This window comes from Oncorhynchus tshawytscha, linkage group LG01 (genome assembly GCF_018296145.1).
Source record: "Oncorhynchus tshawytscha isolate Ot180627B linkage group LG01, Otsh_v2.0, whole genome shotgun sequence".
Lineage (NCBI taxonomy): Eukaryota > Metazoa > Chordata > Actinopteri > Salmoniformes > Salmonidae > Oncorhynchus > Oncorhynchus tshawytscha.
The window spans coordinates 2,169,279-2,190,073 of NC_056429.1; the positions used below are offsets into that span (position 1 = coordinate 2,169,279).

Sequence of the window (20,795 nt, forward strand, 5' to 3'; positions counted from 1 at the left end):
CATCCATCCATCCATCCTGACGTGTTCCTATAGCATCCATCCATCCATCCATCCATCCATCCATCCATCCATCCATCCATCCATCCATCCATCCATCCCTGAACAAGGTGTTCCTATAGCATCCATCCATCCATCCATCCATCCATCCATCCATCCATCCTGACCGAGGTGCTCCTATAGCATCCATCCATCCTGACCGAGGTGCTCCTATAGCATCCATCCATCCATCCATCCATCCATCCATCCATCCTGACCGAGGTGTTCCTATAGCATCCATCCATCCATCCATCCATCCATCCTGACCGAGGTGTTCCTATAGCATCCATCCATCCATCCATCCATCCTGACCGAGGTGTTCCTATAGCATCCATCCATCCATCCATCCATCCTGACTGAGGTGTTCCTATAGCATCCATCCATCCATCCATCCATCCATCCATCCATGACCGAGGTGTTCCTATAGCATCCATCCATCCATCCATCCTGACCGAGGTGTTCCTATAGCATCCAGCATCCATCCATCCATCCATCCATCCATCCATCCATCCATCCATCCTGACCGAGGTGTTCCTATAGCATCCATCCATCCATCCTGACCGAGGTGCTCCTATAGCATCCATCCATCCTGACCAACATGTTCCTAGCATCCATCCATCCATCCATCCATCCTGACCAACGTATTCCTATAGCATCCATCCATCCATCCATCCATCCTGACCAACGTGTTCCTATAGGATCCATCCATCCATCCTGACCAACGTGTTCCTATAGCATCCATCCATCCATCCATCCATCCTGACCGAGGTGTTCCTATAGCATCCATCCATCCATCCATCCATCCATCCATCCTGACCAACGTGTTCCTATAGCATCCATCCATCCATCCATCCATCCATCCTGACCGAGGTGCTCCTATAGCATCCATCCATCCTGACCGAGGTGCTCCTATAGCATCCATCCATCCATCCATCCATCCTGACCGAGGTGTTCCTATAGCATCCATCCATCCATCCATCCATCCATCCTGACCGAGGTGTTCCTATAGCATCCATCCATCCATCCTATAGCATCCATCCCTGACCGAGGTGTTCCTATAGCATCCATCCATCCATCCATCCATCCTGACCGAGGTGTTCCTATAGCATCCATCCATCCATCCATCCATCCATCCTGACCGAGGTGTTCCTATAGCATCCATCCATCCATCCCTGACCGAGGTGTTCCTATAGCATCCATCCATCCTGACCGAGGTGTTCATCCTATAGCATCCATCCATCCTGACCGAGGTGTTCCTATAGCATCCATCCATCCTGACCGAGGTGTTCCATCCATAGCATCCATCCATCCTGACCGAGGTGTTCCTATAGCATCCATCCATCCTGACCGAGGTGTTCCTATAGCATCCATCCATCCATCCATCCATCCCTGACCGAGGTGTTCCTATAGCATCCATCCATCCATCCATCCATCCTGACCGAGGTGTTCCTATAGCATCCATCCATCCATCCATCCATCCATCCTGACCGAGGTGTTCCATCCATCCATCCATAGCATCCATAGCATCCATCCATCCTGACCGAGGTGTTCCTATAGCATCCATCCATCCTGACCGAGGTGTTCCTATAGCATCCATCCATCCTGACCGAGGTGTTCCTATAGCATCCATCCATCCTGACCGAGGTGTTCCTATAGCATCCATCCATCCTGACCGAGGTGCTCCTATAGCATCCATCCATCCTGACCGAGGTGCTCCTATAGCATCCATCCATCCTGACCGAGGTGTTCCTATAGCATCCATCCATCCTGACCGAGGTGCTCCTATAGCATCCATCCATCCTGACCGAGGTGTTCCTATAGCATCCATCCATCCATCCATCCATCCATCCTGACCGAGGTGCTCCTATAGCATCCATCCATCCATAACCCCAGTAGGCCATGTTGAGAGATCTGCAGAGAGAGTGAAACAGCGAGCCCCAAGCTGACATCCATCCATCCTGACCGAGATGCTCCTATAGCATCCATCCATCCATCCATCCTGACCAACGTGTTCCTATAGCATCCATCCATCCATCCATCCATCCTGACCGAGGTGCTCCTATAGCATCCATCCATCCTGACCGAGGTGTAGCATCCATCCATCCATCCATCCTGATCCATCCATAGCATCCATCCATCCATCCATCCTGACCAACGTGTTCCTATAGCATCCATCCATCCATCCATCCACCAACCATCCTATGCTCCTATAGCATCCATCCATCCATCCATCCATCCATCCTGACCAACGTATTCCAATAGCATCCATCCATCCATCCTGACCAACGTATTCCAATAGCATCCATCCATCCATCCTGACCAACGTGTTCCTATAGCATCCATCCATCCATCCTGACCAACGTGTTCCTATAGCATCCATCCATCCATCCATCCTGACCAACGTGTTCCTATAGCATCCATCCATCCATCCATCCTGACCAACGTGTTCCTATAGCATCCATCCATCCATCCTGACCAACGTGTTCCTATAGCATCCATCCATCCATCCATCCTGACCAACATGTTCCTATAGCATCCATCCATCCATCCATCCTGACCAACGTGTTCCTATAGCATCCATCCATCCATCCTGACCAACGTGTTCCTATAGCATCCCATCCATCCATCCTGACCAACGTGTTCCAGCATCCATCCATCCATCCATCCATCCATGACCAACGTGTTCCTATAGCATCCATCCATCCATCCTGACCAACGTGTTCCTATAGCATCCATCCATCCATCCATCCATCCTGACCAACATGTTCCTATAGCATCCATCCATCCATCCATCCTGACCAACATGTTCCTATAGCATCCATCCATCCATCCATCCTGACCAACGTGTTCCTATAGCATCCATCCATCCATCCTGACCAACGTATTCCTATAGCATCCATCCATCCATCCATCCTGATCCAACTGACCAACATGTTCCATAGCATCCATCCATCCATCCATCCTGACCAACGTGTTCCTATAGCATCCATCCATCCATCCTGACCAACATGTTCCTATAGCATCCATCCATCCATCCATCCTGACCAACGTGTTCCTATAGCATCCATCCATCCATCCTGACCAACATGTTCCTATAGCATCCATCCATCCATCCATCCTGACCAACGTGTTCCTATAGCATCCATCCATCCATCCTGACCAACGTGTTCCTATAGCATCCATCCATCCATCCATCCTGACCAACGTGTTCCTATAGCATCCATCCATCCATCCATCCTGACCAACGTGTTCCTATAGCATCCATCCATCCATCCATCCTGACCAACGTGTTCCTATAGCATCCATCCATCCATCCTGACCAACGTGTTCCTATAGCATCCATCCATCCATCCTGACCAACGTGTTCCTATAGCATCCATCCATCCATCCTGACCCGTGTTCCTATAGCATCCATCCATCCATCCATCCTGACCAACATGTTCCTATAGCATCCATCCATCCATCCATCCTGACCAACATGTTCCTATAGCATCCATCCATCCATCCATCCTGACCAACGTGTTCCTATAGCATCCATCCATCCATCCTGACCAACGTGTGTTCCTATAGCATCCATCCATCCATCCATCCTGACCAACATGTTCCTATAGCATCCATCCATCCATCCATCCTGACCAACGTGTTCCTATAGCATCCCTCCATCCTGACCAACATGTTCCTATAGCATCCATCCATCCATCCATCCTGACCAACGTGTTCCTATAGCATCCATCCATCCATCCTGACCAACATGTTCCTATAGCATCCATCCATCCATCCATCCTCCTGACCAACGTGTTCCTATAGCATCCATCCATCCATCCTGACCAACGTGTTCCTATAGCAGCATCCATCCATCCATCCATCCATCCAACGTGTTCCTATAGCATCCATCCATCCATCCTGACCAACGTGTTCCTATAGCATCCATCCATCCATCCATCCATCCATCCTGACCAACGTGTTCCTATAGCATCCATCCATCCATCCTGACCAACGTGCTCCTATAGCATCCATCCATCCATCCATCCTGACCAACGTGTTCCTATAGCATCCATCCATCCATCCATCCTGACCAACATGTTCCAATAGCATCCATCCATCCATCCATCCATCCATCCATCCTGACCAACGTGTTCCTACAGCATCCATCCATCCATCCTGACCAACGTATTCCTATAGCATCCATCCATCCATCCATCCATCCTGACCAACGTATTCCAATAGCATCCATCCATCCATCCTGACCAACGTATTCCAATAGCATCCATCCATCCATCCTGACCAACGTGTTCCTATAGCATCCATCCATCCATCCTGACCAACGTGTTCCTATAGCATCCATCCATCCATCCATCCTGACCAACATGTTCCTATAGCATCCATCCATCCATCCATCCTGACCAACATGTTCCTATAGCATCCATCCATCCATCCATCCATCCATCCATCCATCCAACGTGTTCCTAGGTAGCATCCATAGCATCCATCCATCCTGACCAACGTGTTCCTATAGCATCCATCCATCCATCCTGACCAACGTGCTCCTATAGCATCCATCCATCCATCCATCCTGACCAACGTGTTCCTATAGCATCCATCCATCCATCCATCCATCCATCCATCCATCCTGACCAACGTGTTCCTATAGCATCCATCCATCCATCCTGACCAACATGTTCCTATAGCATCCATCCATCCATCCATCCATCCTGACCAACGTGTTCCTATAGCATCCATCCATCCATCCATCCATCCTGACCAACATGTTCCTATAGCATCCATCCATCCATCCTGACCAACGTGTTCCTATAGCATCCATCCATCCATCCATCCTGACCAACGTGTTCCATATCCAGCATCCATCCATCCATCCATCCATCCTGACCAACATGTTCCAATAGCATCCATCCATCCATCCATCCATCCATCCTGACCAACGTGTTCCTATAGCATCCATCCATCCATCCTGACCAACGTGTTCCTATAGCATCCATCCATCCATCCATCCATCCATCCATCCTGACCAACGTATTCCAATAGCATCCATCCATCCATCCTGACCAACGTATTCCAATAGCATCCATCCATCCATCCTGACCAACGTGTTCCTATAGCATCCATCCATCCATCCTAATCAACGTGTTCCTATAGCATCCATCCATCCATCCATCCTAACCAATGTGTTCCTATAGCATCCATCCATCCATCCATCCTGACCAACATGTTCCTATAGCATCCAGCCATCCATCCATCCTGACCAACGTGTTCCTATAGCATCCATCCATCCATCCTGACCAACGTGCTCCTATAGCATCCATCCATCCATCCATCCTGACCAACATGTTCCTATAGCATCCATCCATCCATCCATCCTGACCAACGTGTTCCTATAGCATCCCTCCATCCTGACCAACATGTTCCTATAGCATCCATCCATCCATCCATCCATCCATCCATAGCATCCATCCATCCATCCTGACCAACGTGTTCCTATAGCATCCATCCATCCATCCATCCTGACCAACGTGTTCCTATAGCATCCATCCATCCATCCATCCTGACCAACATGTTCCTATAGCATCCATCCATCCATCCATCCATCTTGACCAACGTGTTCCTATAGCATCCATCCATCCATCCTGACCAACGTGTTCCTATAGCATCCATCCATCCATCCATCCATCCATCCTGACCAACGTATTCCAATAGCATCCATCCATCCATCCTGACCAATGTATTCCAATAGCATCCATCCATCCATCCTGACCAACGTGTTCCTATAGCATCCATCCATCCATCCTGACCAACGTGTTCCTATAGCATCCATCCATCCATCCATCCTGACCAACATGTTCCTATAGCATCCATCCATCCATCCATCCTGACCAACATGTTCCTATAGCATCCATCCATCCATCCATCCTGACCAACGTGTTCCTATAGCATCCATCCATCCATCCATCCTGACCAACGTGTTCCTATAGCATCCATCCATCCATCCTGACCAACGTGCTCCTATAGCATCCATCCATCCATCCATCCTGACCAACATGTTCCTATAGCATCCATCCATCCATCCATCCATCCATCCATCCATCCTGACCAACGTGTTCCTATAGCATCCATCCATCCATCCTGACCAACATGTTCCTATAGCATCCATCCATCCATCCATCCATCCTGACCAACATGTTCCTATAGCATCCATCCATCCATCCATCCATCCACCAACGTGTTCTATAGCATCCATCCATCCATCCATCCTGACCAACGTGTTCCTATAGCATCCATCCATCCATCCTGACCAACATGTTCCTATAGCATCCATCCATCCATCCATCCTGACCAACGTGTTCCTATAGCATCCATCCATCCATCCATCCATCCTGACCAACATGTTCCTATAGCATCCATCCATCCATCCTGACCAACGTGCTCCTACAGCATCCATCCATCCATCCATCCTGACCAACGTGTTCCTATAGCATCCATCCATCCATCCATCCATCCTGACCAACTGATGTTCCTATAGCATCCATCCATCCATCCATCCATCCTGACCAACGTGTTCCTATAGCATCCATCCATCCATCCTGACCAACATGTTCCTATAGCATCCATCCATCCATCCATCCATCCATCCATCCATGACCAACATGTTCCTATAGCATCCATCCATCCATCCATCCATCCATCCATCCATCCATCCTGACCAACGTGTTCCTATAGCATCCATCCATCCATCCTGACCAACATGTTCCTATAGCATCCATCCATCCATCCATCCATCCTGACCAACGTGTTCCTATAGCATCCATCCATCCATCCATCCACCCATCCTGACCAACATGTTCCTATAGCATCCATCCATCCATCCTGACCAACGTGTTCCTACAGCATCCATCCATCCATCCATCCTGACCAACGTGTTCCTATAGCATCCATCCATCCATCCATCCATCCTGACCAACATGTTCCAATAGCATCCATCCATCCATCCATCCATCCATCCATCCATCCATCCTGACCAACGTGTTCCTATAGCATCCATCCATCCATCCTGACCAACGTATTCCCATCCATCCATCCAGCATCCATCCTCCAATGCATCCATCCATCCCTGACCACGTATTCCAATAGCATCCATGCATCCATCCTGACCAACGTGTTCCTATAGCATCCATCCATCCATCAAGCATCCATCCATTTCCATCCTGACCAACAGTGTTCCTATAGCATCCATCCATCCAATCCTGACCAACGTGTTCCTATAGCATCCATCCATCCATCCCTGCATCCATCCATCATCCAACCAACGTGTTCCTCCATCCACCAACGTCATCAAAACTGAGGAGATGATTGTGGACGTGTTCAGGAAACAGCATCCATCCCCCCATCCATCCATCCTGATGGAACAGTAGTTCCTATAGCAGTTTCCAGTTCCTCCATCCATCACAGACAAACTGAATTGTTCCTATAGCATCCACATCCATCCATCGTGAGGAAGGCATCCAGCATCCCTCTCCATCCATCCATCAGGAGGCTGATCCAATCCATCTGGCTTGTCCAATAGCATCCAAACATCATACAGATGCATCCATCCATCCTGTTCCTGTATCATCCGCCATGGCAACTGCATCCATCCATCCATCCCATCCATCCTGACCCGTAAGGCTCTCCAGAGGGTAGTGAGGTTCTAGCATCCATCCATCCATCCATCGGGGCATCCATCCATCCTGACCAACATGTTCCAGGACATCCCACCCATGCTCCATCAGGAAGGCCATAAAGATCATGTTCCAACCATAGCCATGCCATCCATCCATCCATCCTGTCATCCATCCTGAACGTGTTCCTATCCAGTACAGGTGCATCAAAGCTGGGACCAAGAGACTGAAAAACAGCTTCTATCTCAGGCCATCAGACTGTTAAACATCCATCCATCCTATCCATTGAGTGGCCTGCCATCCATCCACACACTGTCAATGACACTGACTCTACTCCAGCCATTTTAATCCATCCATCCATGATGAAATTATGTAAATCCATCCATCCATCCACTTTCCAATGCTCCACCATAATGTGTTCCTACATTGCATCCATCCATCCATCCGTTGACCAACGTGTACTCATCCATCCATCATCGACTGCATCCATCCACCATCCACTTTAACTATGCCATCCATCCTTGACCAACGTGTTCCTATAGCATCCATTTACATATCCATCCATCCATCCATCTCATATGTATGTTACTGTAGCATCCATCCATCCATCTACTGTATCTTGCCTATGCTGCTCTGTCCACCATCCACTCCATATATCCATCCATATGTACATGTTCTTTATCCCCATCCTGACCACTGTTGTATAAGACATCCATCCATCCATCCACCTGACCAACGTGTTCCTATAGCATCCATTCCATCGGAACTGACCAACATGTTCCATAGCATCCATCCATCCATCCACTCCATTAACATCTGCTAACCATGTGTATGCATGATCCAAATAAAATTTGCATTTCCATTTGATTTGATTCCATCCATCCATCCATCCATCCATCCTGACCAACGTGTTCCAATAGCATCCATCCATCCATCCTGACCAACGTATTCCAGCATAGCATCCATCCTGACCAACGTGTTCCTATAGCATCCATCCATCCATCCTGACAACGTGTTCCTATAGCATCCATCCATCCATCCATCCTGACCAACATGTTCCTATAGCATCCATCCATCCATCCATCCTGACCAACATGTTCCTATAGCATCCATCCATCCATCCATCCTGACCAACGTGTTCCTATAGCATCCATCCATCCATCCTGACCAACAATGTATTCCAATATAGCATCCATCCATCCATCCATCCTGACCAACATGTTCCTATAGCATCCATCCATCCATCCATCCTGACCAACATGTTCCTATAGCATCCATCCATCCATCCATCCTGACCAACATGTTCCTATAGCATCCATCCATCCATCCATCCTGACCAACATGTTCCTATAGCATCCATCCATCCATCCATCCATCCTAACCAATGTGTTCCTATAGCATCCATCCATCCATCCATCCTGACCAACGTGTTCCTATAGCATCCATCCATCCATCCATCCATCCTAACCAATGTGTTCCTATAGCATCCATCCATCCATCCATCCTGACCGACGTGTTCCTATAGCATCCATCCATCCATCCATCCTGACCGACGTGTTCCTATAGCATCCATCCATCCATCCATCCATCCATCCTAATCAACGTGTTCCTATAGCATCCATCCATCCATCCATCCATCCTAATCAACGTGTTCCATCCATCCTGACCAACGTGCTCCTATAGCCCTCAGAGGCTCAAGGTCTCCCTTTTCTCCTTTACACAGACTGTGATGATGATCTTTCTGTTCCAGGACCAGCATCAGAGCTAGTGCATAGTGCTTCAATTCACCAACATTTCTGTTATTTTTCATTTTTTAAATAGACCCTGGTGAAGGCACAGTGAAGCCGAAAACGTTGGTTATTTACCCAATAAATTACCGGGAGTTAATATATGGAGTGTACGACTCTTTAATTTTTATTCTTTCTTTTTTAAAGTTTATATTTTGAAATTTTTTAAACAACTAATTGACAGACATCGGTTCAATTATTTGAATTCCATTTCGTTAGTTTTTTTTTCTGTGAGCTCAATGGGGACATTTCACAGTTTCTCTAGAGATAAATCAGATCCAGCCTGAACTGTGTGATGTTGTAGGGAGTTGTAGTTTCTCTAGAGATAAATCAGATCCAGCCTGAACTGTGTGATGTAGTAGGGAGTTGTAGTTTCTCTAGAGATAAATCAGATCCAGCCTGAACTGTGTGATGTAGTAGGGAGTTGTAGTTTCTCTAGAGATAAATCAGATCCAGCCTGAACTGTGTGATGTAGTAGGGAGTTGTAGTTTCTCTAGAGATAAATCAGATCCAGCCTGAACTGTGTGATGTAGTAGGGAGTTGTAGTTTCTCTAGAGATCCAAATCAGATAAATCCAGCCTGAACTGTGTGATGTAGTAGGGAGTTGTAGTTTCTCTAGAGATAAATCAGATCCAGCCTGAACTGTGTGATGTAGTAGGGAGTTGTAGTTTCTCTAGAGATAAATCAGATCCAGTCTGAACTGTGTGATGTAGTAGGGAGTTGTAGTTTCCAACAGGCCCATATTCTACATAGTTTAGCGCAGGAAACGTGATAATTAACTACAATGAAAATGACATGATCTAAGTCAGGGGTAGTCAGTGTAATGTCCTACGTACCTGACAGTGTTGGAGGCGTTACAGGGACAGTACTTGTCACAGATGAGTCCGTACAGGCCTGGGGGACAGAACCTCTCCTGACAATGAGGTCCTTTAAAGCCTGTGTCACAGAGACACGCCCCGTTGATATGGTAACACTTAGCACCGTTCTGACAGTCACAACGCAGGCTGCACTGAGGACCATACCACCCCACCGGACACTCCTCCTGGCATCTAGAGAGGAGAGGGAGGGGAGAAGAGAGTCACACCTCAGCCTGCACTAGGGGCCGTAGGACCGTACCAGGTACTCTTCCTGGCATCTATAGGGAATAACAATAGTACTATAGTGGTAAAAGTCCAGCCCCTAAAACGTCTTAGGGCTATGCCCCTTTTCTCTCCACTTCCTGCCTGAATGATGTGCCCAAAGTAAACTGCCTGTTGCTCAGGCCCAGAAGCCAGGATATGCATATAATGGGTACCATTGGGAAGAAAACACTTATAACACAATTGATATGGTAGGAGAAAATACGAAGAAAAACCAACTAGAATTTTTGTTTTTGTTTTTGAGAGTCCATCCTCTTAGAAATGCAAGAGAAAGGTCATATTGAGAATTAGCTCCCTGGGTGCAATTCCTATGGCTTCCACAGGGTGTCAGCAGTCTATGTTCAAGGCTTCAGGCTTGTAACTTGAAAAACAAATAAGAAATATCAGTTTCAGCAGAAGGACACAGTCTTGGAAATTCGTGTTTGCGCGCGCATGGAATAACAATAGTACTATAGTGGTAAAAGTCCAGCCCCTATAAACACGTGAAGACCCAGTGACCTAACTGGATTGCAGAGACAGTAAATATTCAGACCCCACACCGAGATGTTTACAGACAGTCAGACTACTAAACTGTAAAAAAAAAAAAAAAATACTCTTTGGATAAACAACCCCCGCAAAAATGACCGCAATTATATTACAATTAAAATAAATATGTTTTTCTCAATTGAAAAAAAACAATGTTTGTTGAAACCAAATATATGATTGAAGTGTTCTATTTCATTATTAAATTATTAAAACAAAGTTATATTTCATGTTGCAACCTTTTAGACTCCACTTCCTGTTTGGTTAAACAACACAAATACAAACTCGTAACCCATTTTTTTATTTATCTTGTTCCAAGTAGAATTTTTCACTTTGCAATTAAATAAATTCTTTACGAAGAAAGTCGTAACATTTTACTGGCCACAATATTGAAACCAGACCGTGAGGTGGTTAGAGTGTAGAGGTGGCAGGTAGCCTAGTGGTTAGAGTGTAGAGGTGGCAGGTAGCCTAGTGGTTAGAGTGTAGAGGTGGCAGGTAGCCTAGTGGTTAGAGTGTAGAGGTGGCAGGTAGCCTAGTGGTTAGAGGTAGAGGTGGCAGGTAGCCTAGTGGTTAGAGTGTAGAGGTGGCAGGTAGCCTAGTGGTTAGAGTGTAGAGGTGGCAGGTAGCCTAGTGGTTAGAGTGTAGAGGAGACAGGTAGCCTAGTGGTTAGAGTGTAGAGGTGGCAGGTAGCCTAGTGGTTAGAGTGTAGAGGTGGCAGGTAGCCTAGTGGCTAGAGTGTAGAGGAGGCAGGTAGCCTAGTGGCTAGAGCGTTGGACTTGCAACAGAAAGTTTGCATGATCGAATCCCCTAGCTGCCAAGGTAAAAATCTGTTGTTCTGCCTCTGAACAAGGCAGGTAACCCACTGTTCCTAGACCAGGTAACCCACTGTTCCTAGACCAGTTAACCCACTGTTCCTAGACCAGTTAACCCACTGTTCCTAGACCAGGTAACCCACTGATCCTAGTCCAGTTAACCCACTGTCCCTAGACCAGTTAACCCACTGTTCCTAGACCAGTTAACCCACTGTTCCTAGACCAGTTAACCCACCGTTCCTAGACCAGTTAACCCACTGTTCCTAGACCAGTTAACCCACTGTACCTAGACCAGTTAACCCACTGTTCCTAGATCAGTTAACCCACTGTTCCTAGACCAGTTAACCCACTGTTCCTAGTCCAGTTATCCCACTGTTCCTAGACCAGTGTACCTAGACCAGTTAACCCACTCTTCCTAGTCCAGTTAACCCACTGTTCCTAGACCAAGTAACCCACTGTTCCTAGACCAGGTAACCCACTGTTCCTAGACCAGTTAACCCACTGTTCCTAGACCAGTTAACCCACTGTTCCTAGACCAGGTAACCCACTGTTCCTAGTCCAGTTAACCCACTGTTCCTAGACCAGTAAACCCACTGTTCCTAGACCAGTTAACCCACTGTTCCTAGACCAGGTAACCCACTGTTCCTAGACCAGTTAACCCACTGTTCCTAGACCAGTTAACCCACTGTTCCTAGACCAGGTAACCCACTGTTCCTAGACCAGGTAACCCACTGTTCCTAGACCAGTTAACCCACTGTTCCTAGACCAGGTAACCCACTGTTCCTAGACCAGTTAACCCACTGTTCCTAGACCAGGTAACCCACTGTTCCTAGACCAGGTAACCCACTGTTCCTAGACCAGTTAACCCACTGTTCCTAGACCAGTTAACCCACTGTTAACCCACTGTTCCTAGACCAGTTAACCCACTGTTCCTAGACCAGGTAACCCACTGTTCCTAGACCAGTTAACCCACTGTTCCTAGACCAGTTAACCCACAGTTCCTAGACCAGATAACCCACTGTTCCTAGACCAGTTAACCCACTGTTCCTAGACCAGTTAACCCACTGTTCCTAGACCAGATAACCCACTAGACCAGTTAACCCACTGTTCCTAGACCAGTTAACCCACTGTTCCTAGACCAGGTAACCCACTGTTCCTAGACCAGTTAACCCACTGTTCCTAGACCAGATAACCCACTAGACCAGTTAACCCACTGTTCCTAGACCAGGTAACCCACTGTTCCTAGTCCAGTTAACCCACTGTTCCGAGACCAGTTAACCCACTGTTCCTAGACCAGTTAACCCACTGTTCCTAGACCAGTTAACCCACTGTTCCTAGACCAGTTAACCCACTGTTCCTAGACCAGTTAACCCACTGTTCCTAGACCAGTTAACCCACTGTTCCTAGACCAGTTAACCCACTGTTCCTAGACCAGTTAACCCACTGTTCCTAGACCAGTTAACCCACTGTTCCTAGACCAGTTAACCCACTGTTCCTAGACCAGTTAACCCACTGTTCCTAGACCAGTTAACCCACTGTTCCTAGACCAGTTAACCCACTGTTCCTAGACCAGTTAACCCACTGTTCCTAGACCAGTTAACCCACTGTTCCTAGACCAGTTAACCCACTGTTCCTAGACCAGTTAACCCACTGTTCCTAGACCAGTTAACCCACTGTTCCTAGACCAGTTAACCCACTGTTCCTAGACCAGTTAACCCACTGTTCCTAGACCAGTTATCCCACTGTTCCTAGACCAGTTAACCCACTGTTCCTAGACCAGTTAACCCACTGTTCCTAGACCAGGTAACCCACTGTTCCTAGTCCAGTTAACCCACTGTTCCTAGACCAGTTAACCCACTGTTCCTAGACCAGTTAACCCACTGTTCCTAGACCAGTTAACCCACTGTTCCTAGACCAGGTTACCCACTGTTCCTAGACCAGTTAACCCACTGTTCCTAGACCAGTTAACCCACTGTTCCTAGACCAGTTAACCCACTGTTCCTAGACCAGTTAACCCACTGTTCCTAGACCAGTTAACCCACTGTTCCTAGACCAGTTAACCCACTGTTCCTAGACCAGTTAACCCACTGTTCCTAGACCAGTTAACCCACTGTTCCTAGACCAGTTAACCCACTGTTCCTAGACCAGTTAACCCACTGTTCCTAGACCAGTTAACCCACTGTTCCTAGACCAGTTAACCCACTGTTCCTAGACCAGTTAACCCACTGTTCCTAGACCAGTTAACCCACTGTTCCTAGACCAGGTAACCCACTGTTCCTAGACCAGGTAACCCACTGTTCCTAGACCAGTTAACCTACTGTTCCTAGACCAGTTAACCCACTGTTCCTAGACCAGTTAACCCACTGTTCCTAGACCAGTTAACCCACTGTTCCTAGACCAGGTAACCCACTGTTCCTAGACCAGATAACCCACTAGACCAGTTAACCCACTGTTCCTAGACCAGGTAACCCACTGTTCCTAGACCAGTTAACCCACTGTTCCTAGACCAGTTAACCCACTGTTCCTAGACCAGGTAACCCACTGTTCCTAGACCAGTTAACCCACTGTTCCTAGACCAGTTAACACACTGTTCCTAGACCAGGTAACCCACTGTTCCTAGACCAGTTAACCCACTGTTCCTAGACCAGTTAACCCACAGTTCCTAGACCAGATAACCCACTAGACCAGTTAACCCACTGTTCCTAGACCAGTTAACCCACTGTTCCTAGACCAGATAACCCACTAGACCAGTTAACCCACTGTTCCTAGACCAGTTAACCCACTGTTCCTAGACCAGGTAACCCACTGTTCCTAGACCAGTTAACCCACTGTTCCTAGACCAGTTAACCCACTAGACCAGTTAACCCACTGTTCCTAGACCAGTTAACCCACTGTTCCTAGACCAGTTAACCCACTGTTCCTAGACCAGATAACCCACTAGACCAGTTAACCCACTGTTCCTAGACCAGTTAACCCACTGTTCCTAGACCAGTTAACCCACTGTTCCTAGACCAGATAACCCACTAGACCAGTTAACCCACTGTTCCTAGACCAGTTAACCCACTGTTCCTAGACCAGGTAACCCACTGTTCCTAGACCAGTTAACCCACTGTTCCTAGACCAGGTAACCCACTGTTCCTAGACCCGTTAACCCACTGTTCCTAGACCAGTTAACCCACTGTTCCTAGACCAGTTAACCACTGTTCCTAGACCAGTTAACCCACAGTTCCTAGACCAGATAACCCACTAGACCAGTTAACCCACTGTTCCTAGACCAGTTAACCCACTGTTCCTAGACCAGTTAACCCACTGTTCCTAGACCAGTTAACCCACTGTTCCTAGACCAGTTAACCCACAGTTCCTAGACCAGATAACCCACTAGACCAGTTAACCCACTGTTCCTAGACCAGTTAACCCACTGTTCCTAGACCAGTTAACCCACAGTTCCTAGACCAGATAACCCACTAGACCAGGTAACCCACTGTTCCTAGACCAGTTAACCCACTGTTCCTAGACCAGTTAACCCACAGTTCCTAGACCAGATAACCCACTAGACCAGTTAACCCACTGTTCCTAGACCAGTTAACCCACAGTTTCTAGACCAGATAACCCACTAGACCAGTTAACCCACTGTTCCTAGACCAGTTAACCCACTGTTCCTAGACCCGTTAACCCACTGTTCCTAGACCAGTTAACCTACTGTTCCTAGACCAGTTAACCCACTGTTCCTAGACCAGTTAACCCACAGTTCCTAGACCAGATAACCCACTAGACCAGTTCACCCACTGTTCCTAGACCAGTTAACCCACTGTTCCTAGACCAGTTAACCCACAGTTCCTAGACCAGATAACCCACTGTTAGACCAGGTAACCCACTGTTCCTAGACCAGTTAACCCACTGTTCCTAGACCAGTTAACCCACAGTTCCTAGACCAGATAACCCACTAGACCAGTTAACCCACTGTTCCTAGACCAGTTAACCCACAGTTACTAGACCAGATAACCCACTAGACCAGTTAACCCACTGTTCCTAGACCAGTTAACCCACTGTTCCTAGACCAGTTAACCCACTGTTCCTAGACCAGTTAACCCACTGTTCCTAGACCAGTTAACCCACAGTTCCTAGACCAGATAACCCACTAGACCAGTTAACCCACTGTTCCTAGACCAGTTAACCCACAGTTCCTAGACCAGATAACCCACTAGACCAGTTAACCCACTGTTTCTAGACCAGGTAACCCACTGTTCCTAGACCAGTTAACCCACTGTTCCTAGACCAGTTAACCCACAGTTCCTAGACCAGTTAACCCACTAGGCCAGTTAACCCACTGTTCCTAGACCAGTTAACCCACTGTTCCTAGACCATTTAACCCAATGTTCCTAGACCAGATAACCCACTAGACCAGGTAACCCACTGTTCCTAGACCAGTTAACCCACTGTTCCTAGACCAGTTAACCCACAGTTCCTAGACCAGATAACCCACTAGACCAGTTCACCCACTGTTCCTAGACCAGTTAACCCACTGTTCCTAGACCAGTTAACCCACAGTTCCTAGACCAGATAACCCACTAGACCAGGTAACCCACTGTTCCTAGACCAGTTAACCCACTGTTCCTAGACCAGTTAACCCACAGTTCCTAGACCAGATAACCCACTAGACCAGACCAGTTAACCCACTGTTCCTAGACCAGTTAACCCACTGTTCCTAGACCAGTTAACCCACTGTTCCTAGACCAGATAACCCACTAGACCAGTTAACCCACTGTTCCTAGGCCAGTTAACCCACTGTTCCTAGACCAGTTAACCCACTGTTCCTAGACCAGTTAACCCACTGTTCCTAGACCAGATAACCCACTAGACCAGTTAACCCACTGTTCCTAGGCCAGTTAACCAACTGTTCCTGTTTATTACGGTGGGTTGACAACAGAATGACATTTCTAAAGAAAGCAAATAACTAGTGTCATCATTTTAATGTCACCAGATTGAGATGCAGTATAACGCTAGCTAGCTAAGCTTGAGGGGAGACCTCCAGATTTTAGCTAGCTATCGTTAGCACTACACTACACCCACCGCTATGCAATGCGCTTGTAAATTATGTGTTGAAAGCAATTTAGAAACGTTAAATTAAAAAAACACATTTAAAAGCACTTCAGATTAACTGCATCGTTTCACTTCCCCCAGGCAGCCCCTCCAGGCAGCCCTCCCAGGCAGCCCTCCCAGGCAGCCCTCCCAGGCAGCCCTCCCAGACAGCCCCTCCAGGCAGCCCTCCCAGGCAGCCCTCCCAGACAGCCCCTCCAGGCAGCCCTCCCAGGCAGCCCCCCCAGGCAGCCCCTCCAGGCAGCCCTCCCAGGCAGCCCTCCCAGACAGCCCCTCCAGGCAGCCCTCCCAGGCAGCCCCTCCAGGCAGCCCCTCCAGGCAGCCCCCTGAGATTAGATTGCTGAGATTGTTATCCAGTCAGTCTAGGTGAGGTTCAGAGTACCAATAACAATCAGACCTACTCTAAACCACCACAAGGGTTATCCAAGGTGAGCCCAGCTGCATGACTCTAATCAGAGTAGGCCGGCTTCTCAGCATGGAGAGAGAGAGGCTGAGAGAGAGAGAGAGAGACAGAGGGAAGAGAGAGAGAGAGAGAGAGAGAGAGAGAGAGACAGACAGAGAGAGAGACAGAGAGAGAGACAGAGAGAAAGAGAGAGAGAGACAGAGAGAAAGAGAGAGAGAGAGAGAGAGAGAGAGACAGAGAGAGAGAGAGACAGAGAGAGAGACAGAGAGAGAGAGACAGAGAGAGAGAGACAGAGAGAGAGAGGCTGAGAGAGAGACAGAGAGAGGCTGAGAGAGAGAGGCTGAGAGAGAGAGACAGAGAGAGAGAGAGAGAGAGAGAGACAGAGAGAGACAGAGAGAGAGAGACAGAAAGTGAGAAAGAGAGACAGAGAGAAAGCAACAGAGAGAGAGCGAGAGAGACAGAGTGAGAGGCTGAGAGAGAAAGAGAGAGAGAGAGAGAGATTCCTTAGAGGAGACTTCTACAGGACCTTAAATATACCATCCCTGGCACAGCATCGATCTCAGGTGTCCAGCAGAACCATTAGCAGCCAGATAGATAGCTCAATTACATTATCACATGGACTAGTTATGTTTCATGTTTAAATGACATTGGCTTCAGACTGGGTTGTGTCTCCCAAATTGTACCCTATTCACGTCTGGGTAAAGTAGTTCTCCAGGCAGAGAGGTGGGTGTAGTGTAGCGTAGGGGATTAATACAGTCTAACTCTATTTCAGGTTAATTCACCTGTCACTTCACTAAATGAATGAGGGCAGTTTAGCCAAATATTAAAAGAGACAGAAAGCTGTGTTCTGGAAGAGTTTTTATCCAGGTGGCTTTAGGCTGAAGAGAAGATAGCCTGCCCTGGTAGCTCAGTCTGAGGGAACTGAAGAGATCTGATAGCCTGCCCTGGTAGCTCAGTCTGAGGGAACTGAAGAGATCTGATAGCCTGCCCTGGTAGCTCAGTCTGAGGGAACTGAAGAGATCTGATAGCCTGCCCTGGTAGCTCAGTCTGAGGGAACTGAAGAGATCTGATAACCTGCCCTGGTAGCTCAGTCTGAGGGAACTGAAGAGATCTGATAGCCTGCACTGGTAGCTCAGTCTGAGGGAACTGAAGAGATCTGATAGCCTGCACTGGTAGCTCAGTCTGAGGGAACTGAAGAGATCTGATAACCTGCCCTGGTAGCTCAGTCTGAGGGAACTGAAGAGATCTGATAACCTGCCCTGGTAGCTCAGGCTGAGGGAACTGAAGAGATCTGATAACCTGCCCTGGTAGCTCAGTCTGAGGGAACTGAAGAGATCTGATAACCTGCACTGGTAGCTCAGTCTGAGGGAACTGAAGAGAAGATAGCCTGCCCTGGTAGCTCAGTCTGAGGGAACTGAAGATATCTGATAGCCTGCACTGGTAGCTCAGTCTGAGGGAACTGAAGAGATCTGATAACCTGCACTGGTAGCTCAGTCTGAGGAACTGAAGAGATCTGATAACCTGCACTGGTAGCTCAGTCTGAGGGAACTGAAGAGATCTGATAACCTGCACTGGTAGCTCAGTCTGAGGGAACTGAAGAGATCTGATAACCTGCCCTGGTAGCTCAGTCTGAGGGAACTGAAGATATCTGATAACCTGCCCTGGTAGCTCAGTCTGAGGGAACTGAAGAGATCTGATAACCTGCACTGGTAGCTCAGTCTGAGGGAACTGAAGAGAAGATAGCCTGCCCTGGTAGCTCAGTCTGAGGGAACTGAAGATATCTGATAGCCTGCACTGGTAGCTCAGTCTGAGGGAACTGAAGAGATCTGATAACCTGCCCTGTTTGCTCAGTCTGAGGGAACTGAAGAGAAGATAGCCTGCCCTGGTAGCTCAGTCTGAGGGAACTGAAGAGATCTGATAGCCTGCCCTGGTAGCTCAGTCTGAGGGAACTGAAGAGATCTGATAGCCTGCACTGGTAGCTCAGTCTGAGGGAACTGAAGAGATCTGATAACCTGCAGTGGTAGCTCAGTCTGAGGGAACTGAAGAGATCTGATAGCCTGCACTGGTAGCTCAGTCTGAGGGAACTGAAGAGATCTGATAACCTGCACTGGTAGCTCAGTCTGAGGGAACTGAAGAGATCTGATAACCTGCACTGGTAGCTCAGTCTGAGGGAACTGAAGAGATCTGATAACCTGCACTGGTAGCTCAGTCTGAGGAACTGAAGAGATCTGATAACCTGCACTGGTAGCTCAGTCTGAGGGAACTGAAGAGATCTGATAACCTGCCCTGGTAGCTCAGTCTGAGGGAACTGAAGAGATCTGATAACCTACACTGGTAGCTCAGTCTGAGGGAACTGAAGATATCTGATAACCTGCACTGGTAGCTCAGTCTGAGGAACTGAAGAGATCTGATAACCTGCCCTGTTTGCTCAGTCTGAGGGAACTGAAGAGAAGATAGCCTGCCCTGGTAGCTCAGTCTGAGGGAACTGAAGAGATCTGATAACCTGCACTGGTAGCTCAGTCTGAGGGAACTGAAGAGATCTGATAAACTGTAAGTCTAAGGGAACTGAAGAGATCTGATAGCCTGCACTGGTAGCTCAGTCTGAGGGAACTGAAGAGATCTGATAACCTGCACTGGTAGCTCAGTCTGAGGGAACTGAAGAGATCTGATAACCTGCCCTGGTAGCTCAGTCTGAGGGAACTGAAGAGATCTGATAACCTGCACTGGTAGCTCAGTCTGAGGGAACTGAAGAGATCTGATAACCTGCACTGGTAGCTCAGTCTGAGGGAACTGAAGAGATCTGATAACCTGTATTTTTTAAATGTAACCTTTATTGAACTTGGCAAGTCAGTTAATAAGAACATATTAGTATTCACAATGATGGTGTAGTCTGTCCTAAATGGTTTACTGTTACCTATATACAGTAGTGTAGTCTGTCCTAAATGGTTTACTGTTACCTATATACAGTAGTGGAGTCTGTCCTAAATGGTTTACTGTTACCTACATACAGTAGTGGAGTCGTCTGTCCTAAATGGTTTACTGTTACCTACACTACTGTTCAAAAGTTTTGGGTCACTTAAAAATGTCCTTGTTTTTGAAAGAAAAGCAATTTTTTTGTCCATTAAATTAACATCAAATTGATCAGAAATACATTGTAGACATTGTTAATGTTGTAAATGACTATTGTAGCTGGAAACGGCAGACTGTTTAATGGAATATCTACAGAGGCCCATTATCAACAACCATCATTCCTGTGTTCCAATGGCACATTGTGTTAGCTAATCCAAGTTTATAATTTCTAAAGGCTAATTGATCATTAGAAAACCCTT

The 20,795-nt window shown here is 47.5% G+C and overlaps 1 protein-coding gene across 1 annotated transcript in view; it reads right to left on the minus strand.

The window, feature by feature from the left end:
* LOC121847234 (calphotin-like) overlaps positions 1-20,795 on the minus strand; it is a 174,946-nt gene that overhangs the window by 14,155 nt on the left and 139,996 nt on the right. Inside the window, exon 5 of the mRNA XM_042327611.1 lies at positions 10,330-10,542. Coding sequence (XP_042183545.1) covers positions 10,330-10,542 — 213 coding nt within the window. The remainder of the gene's footprint in view (positions 1-10,329; positions 10,543-20,795) is intronic.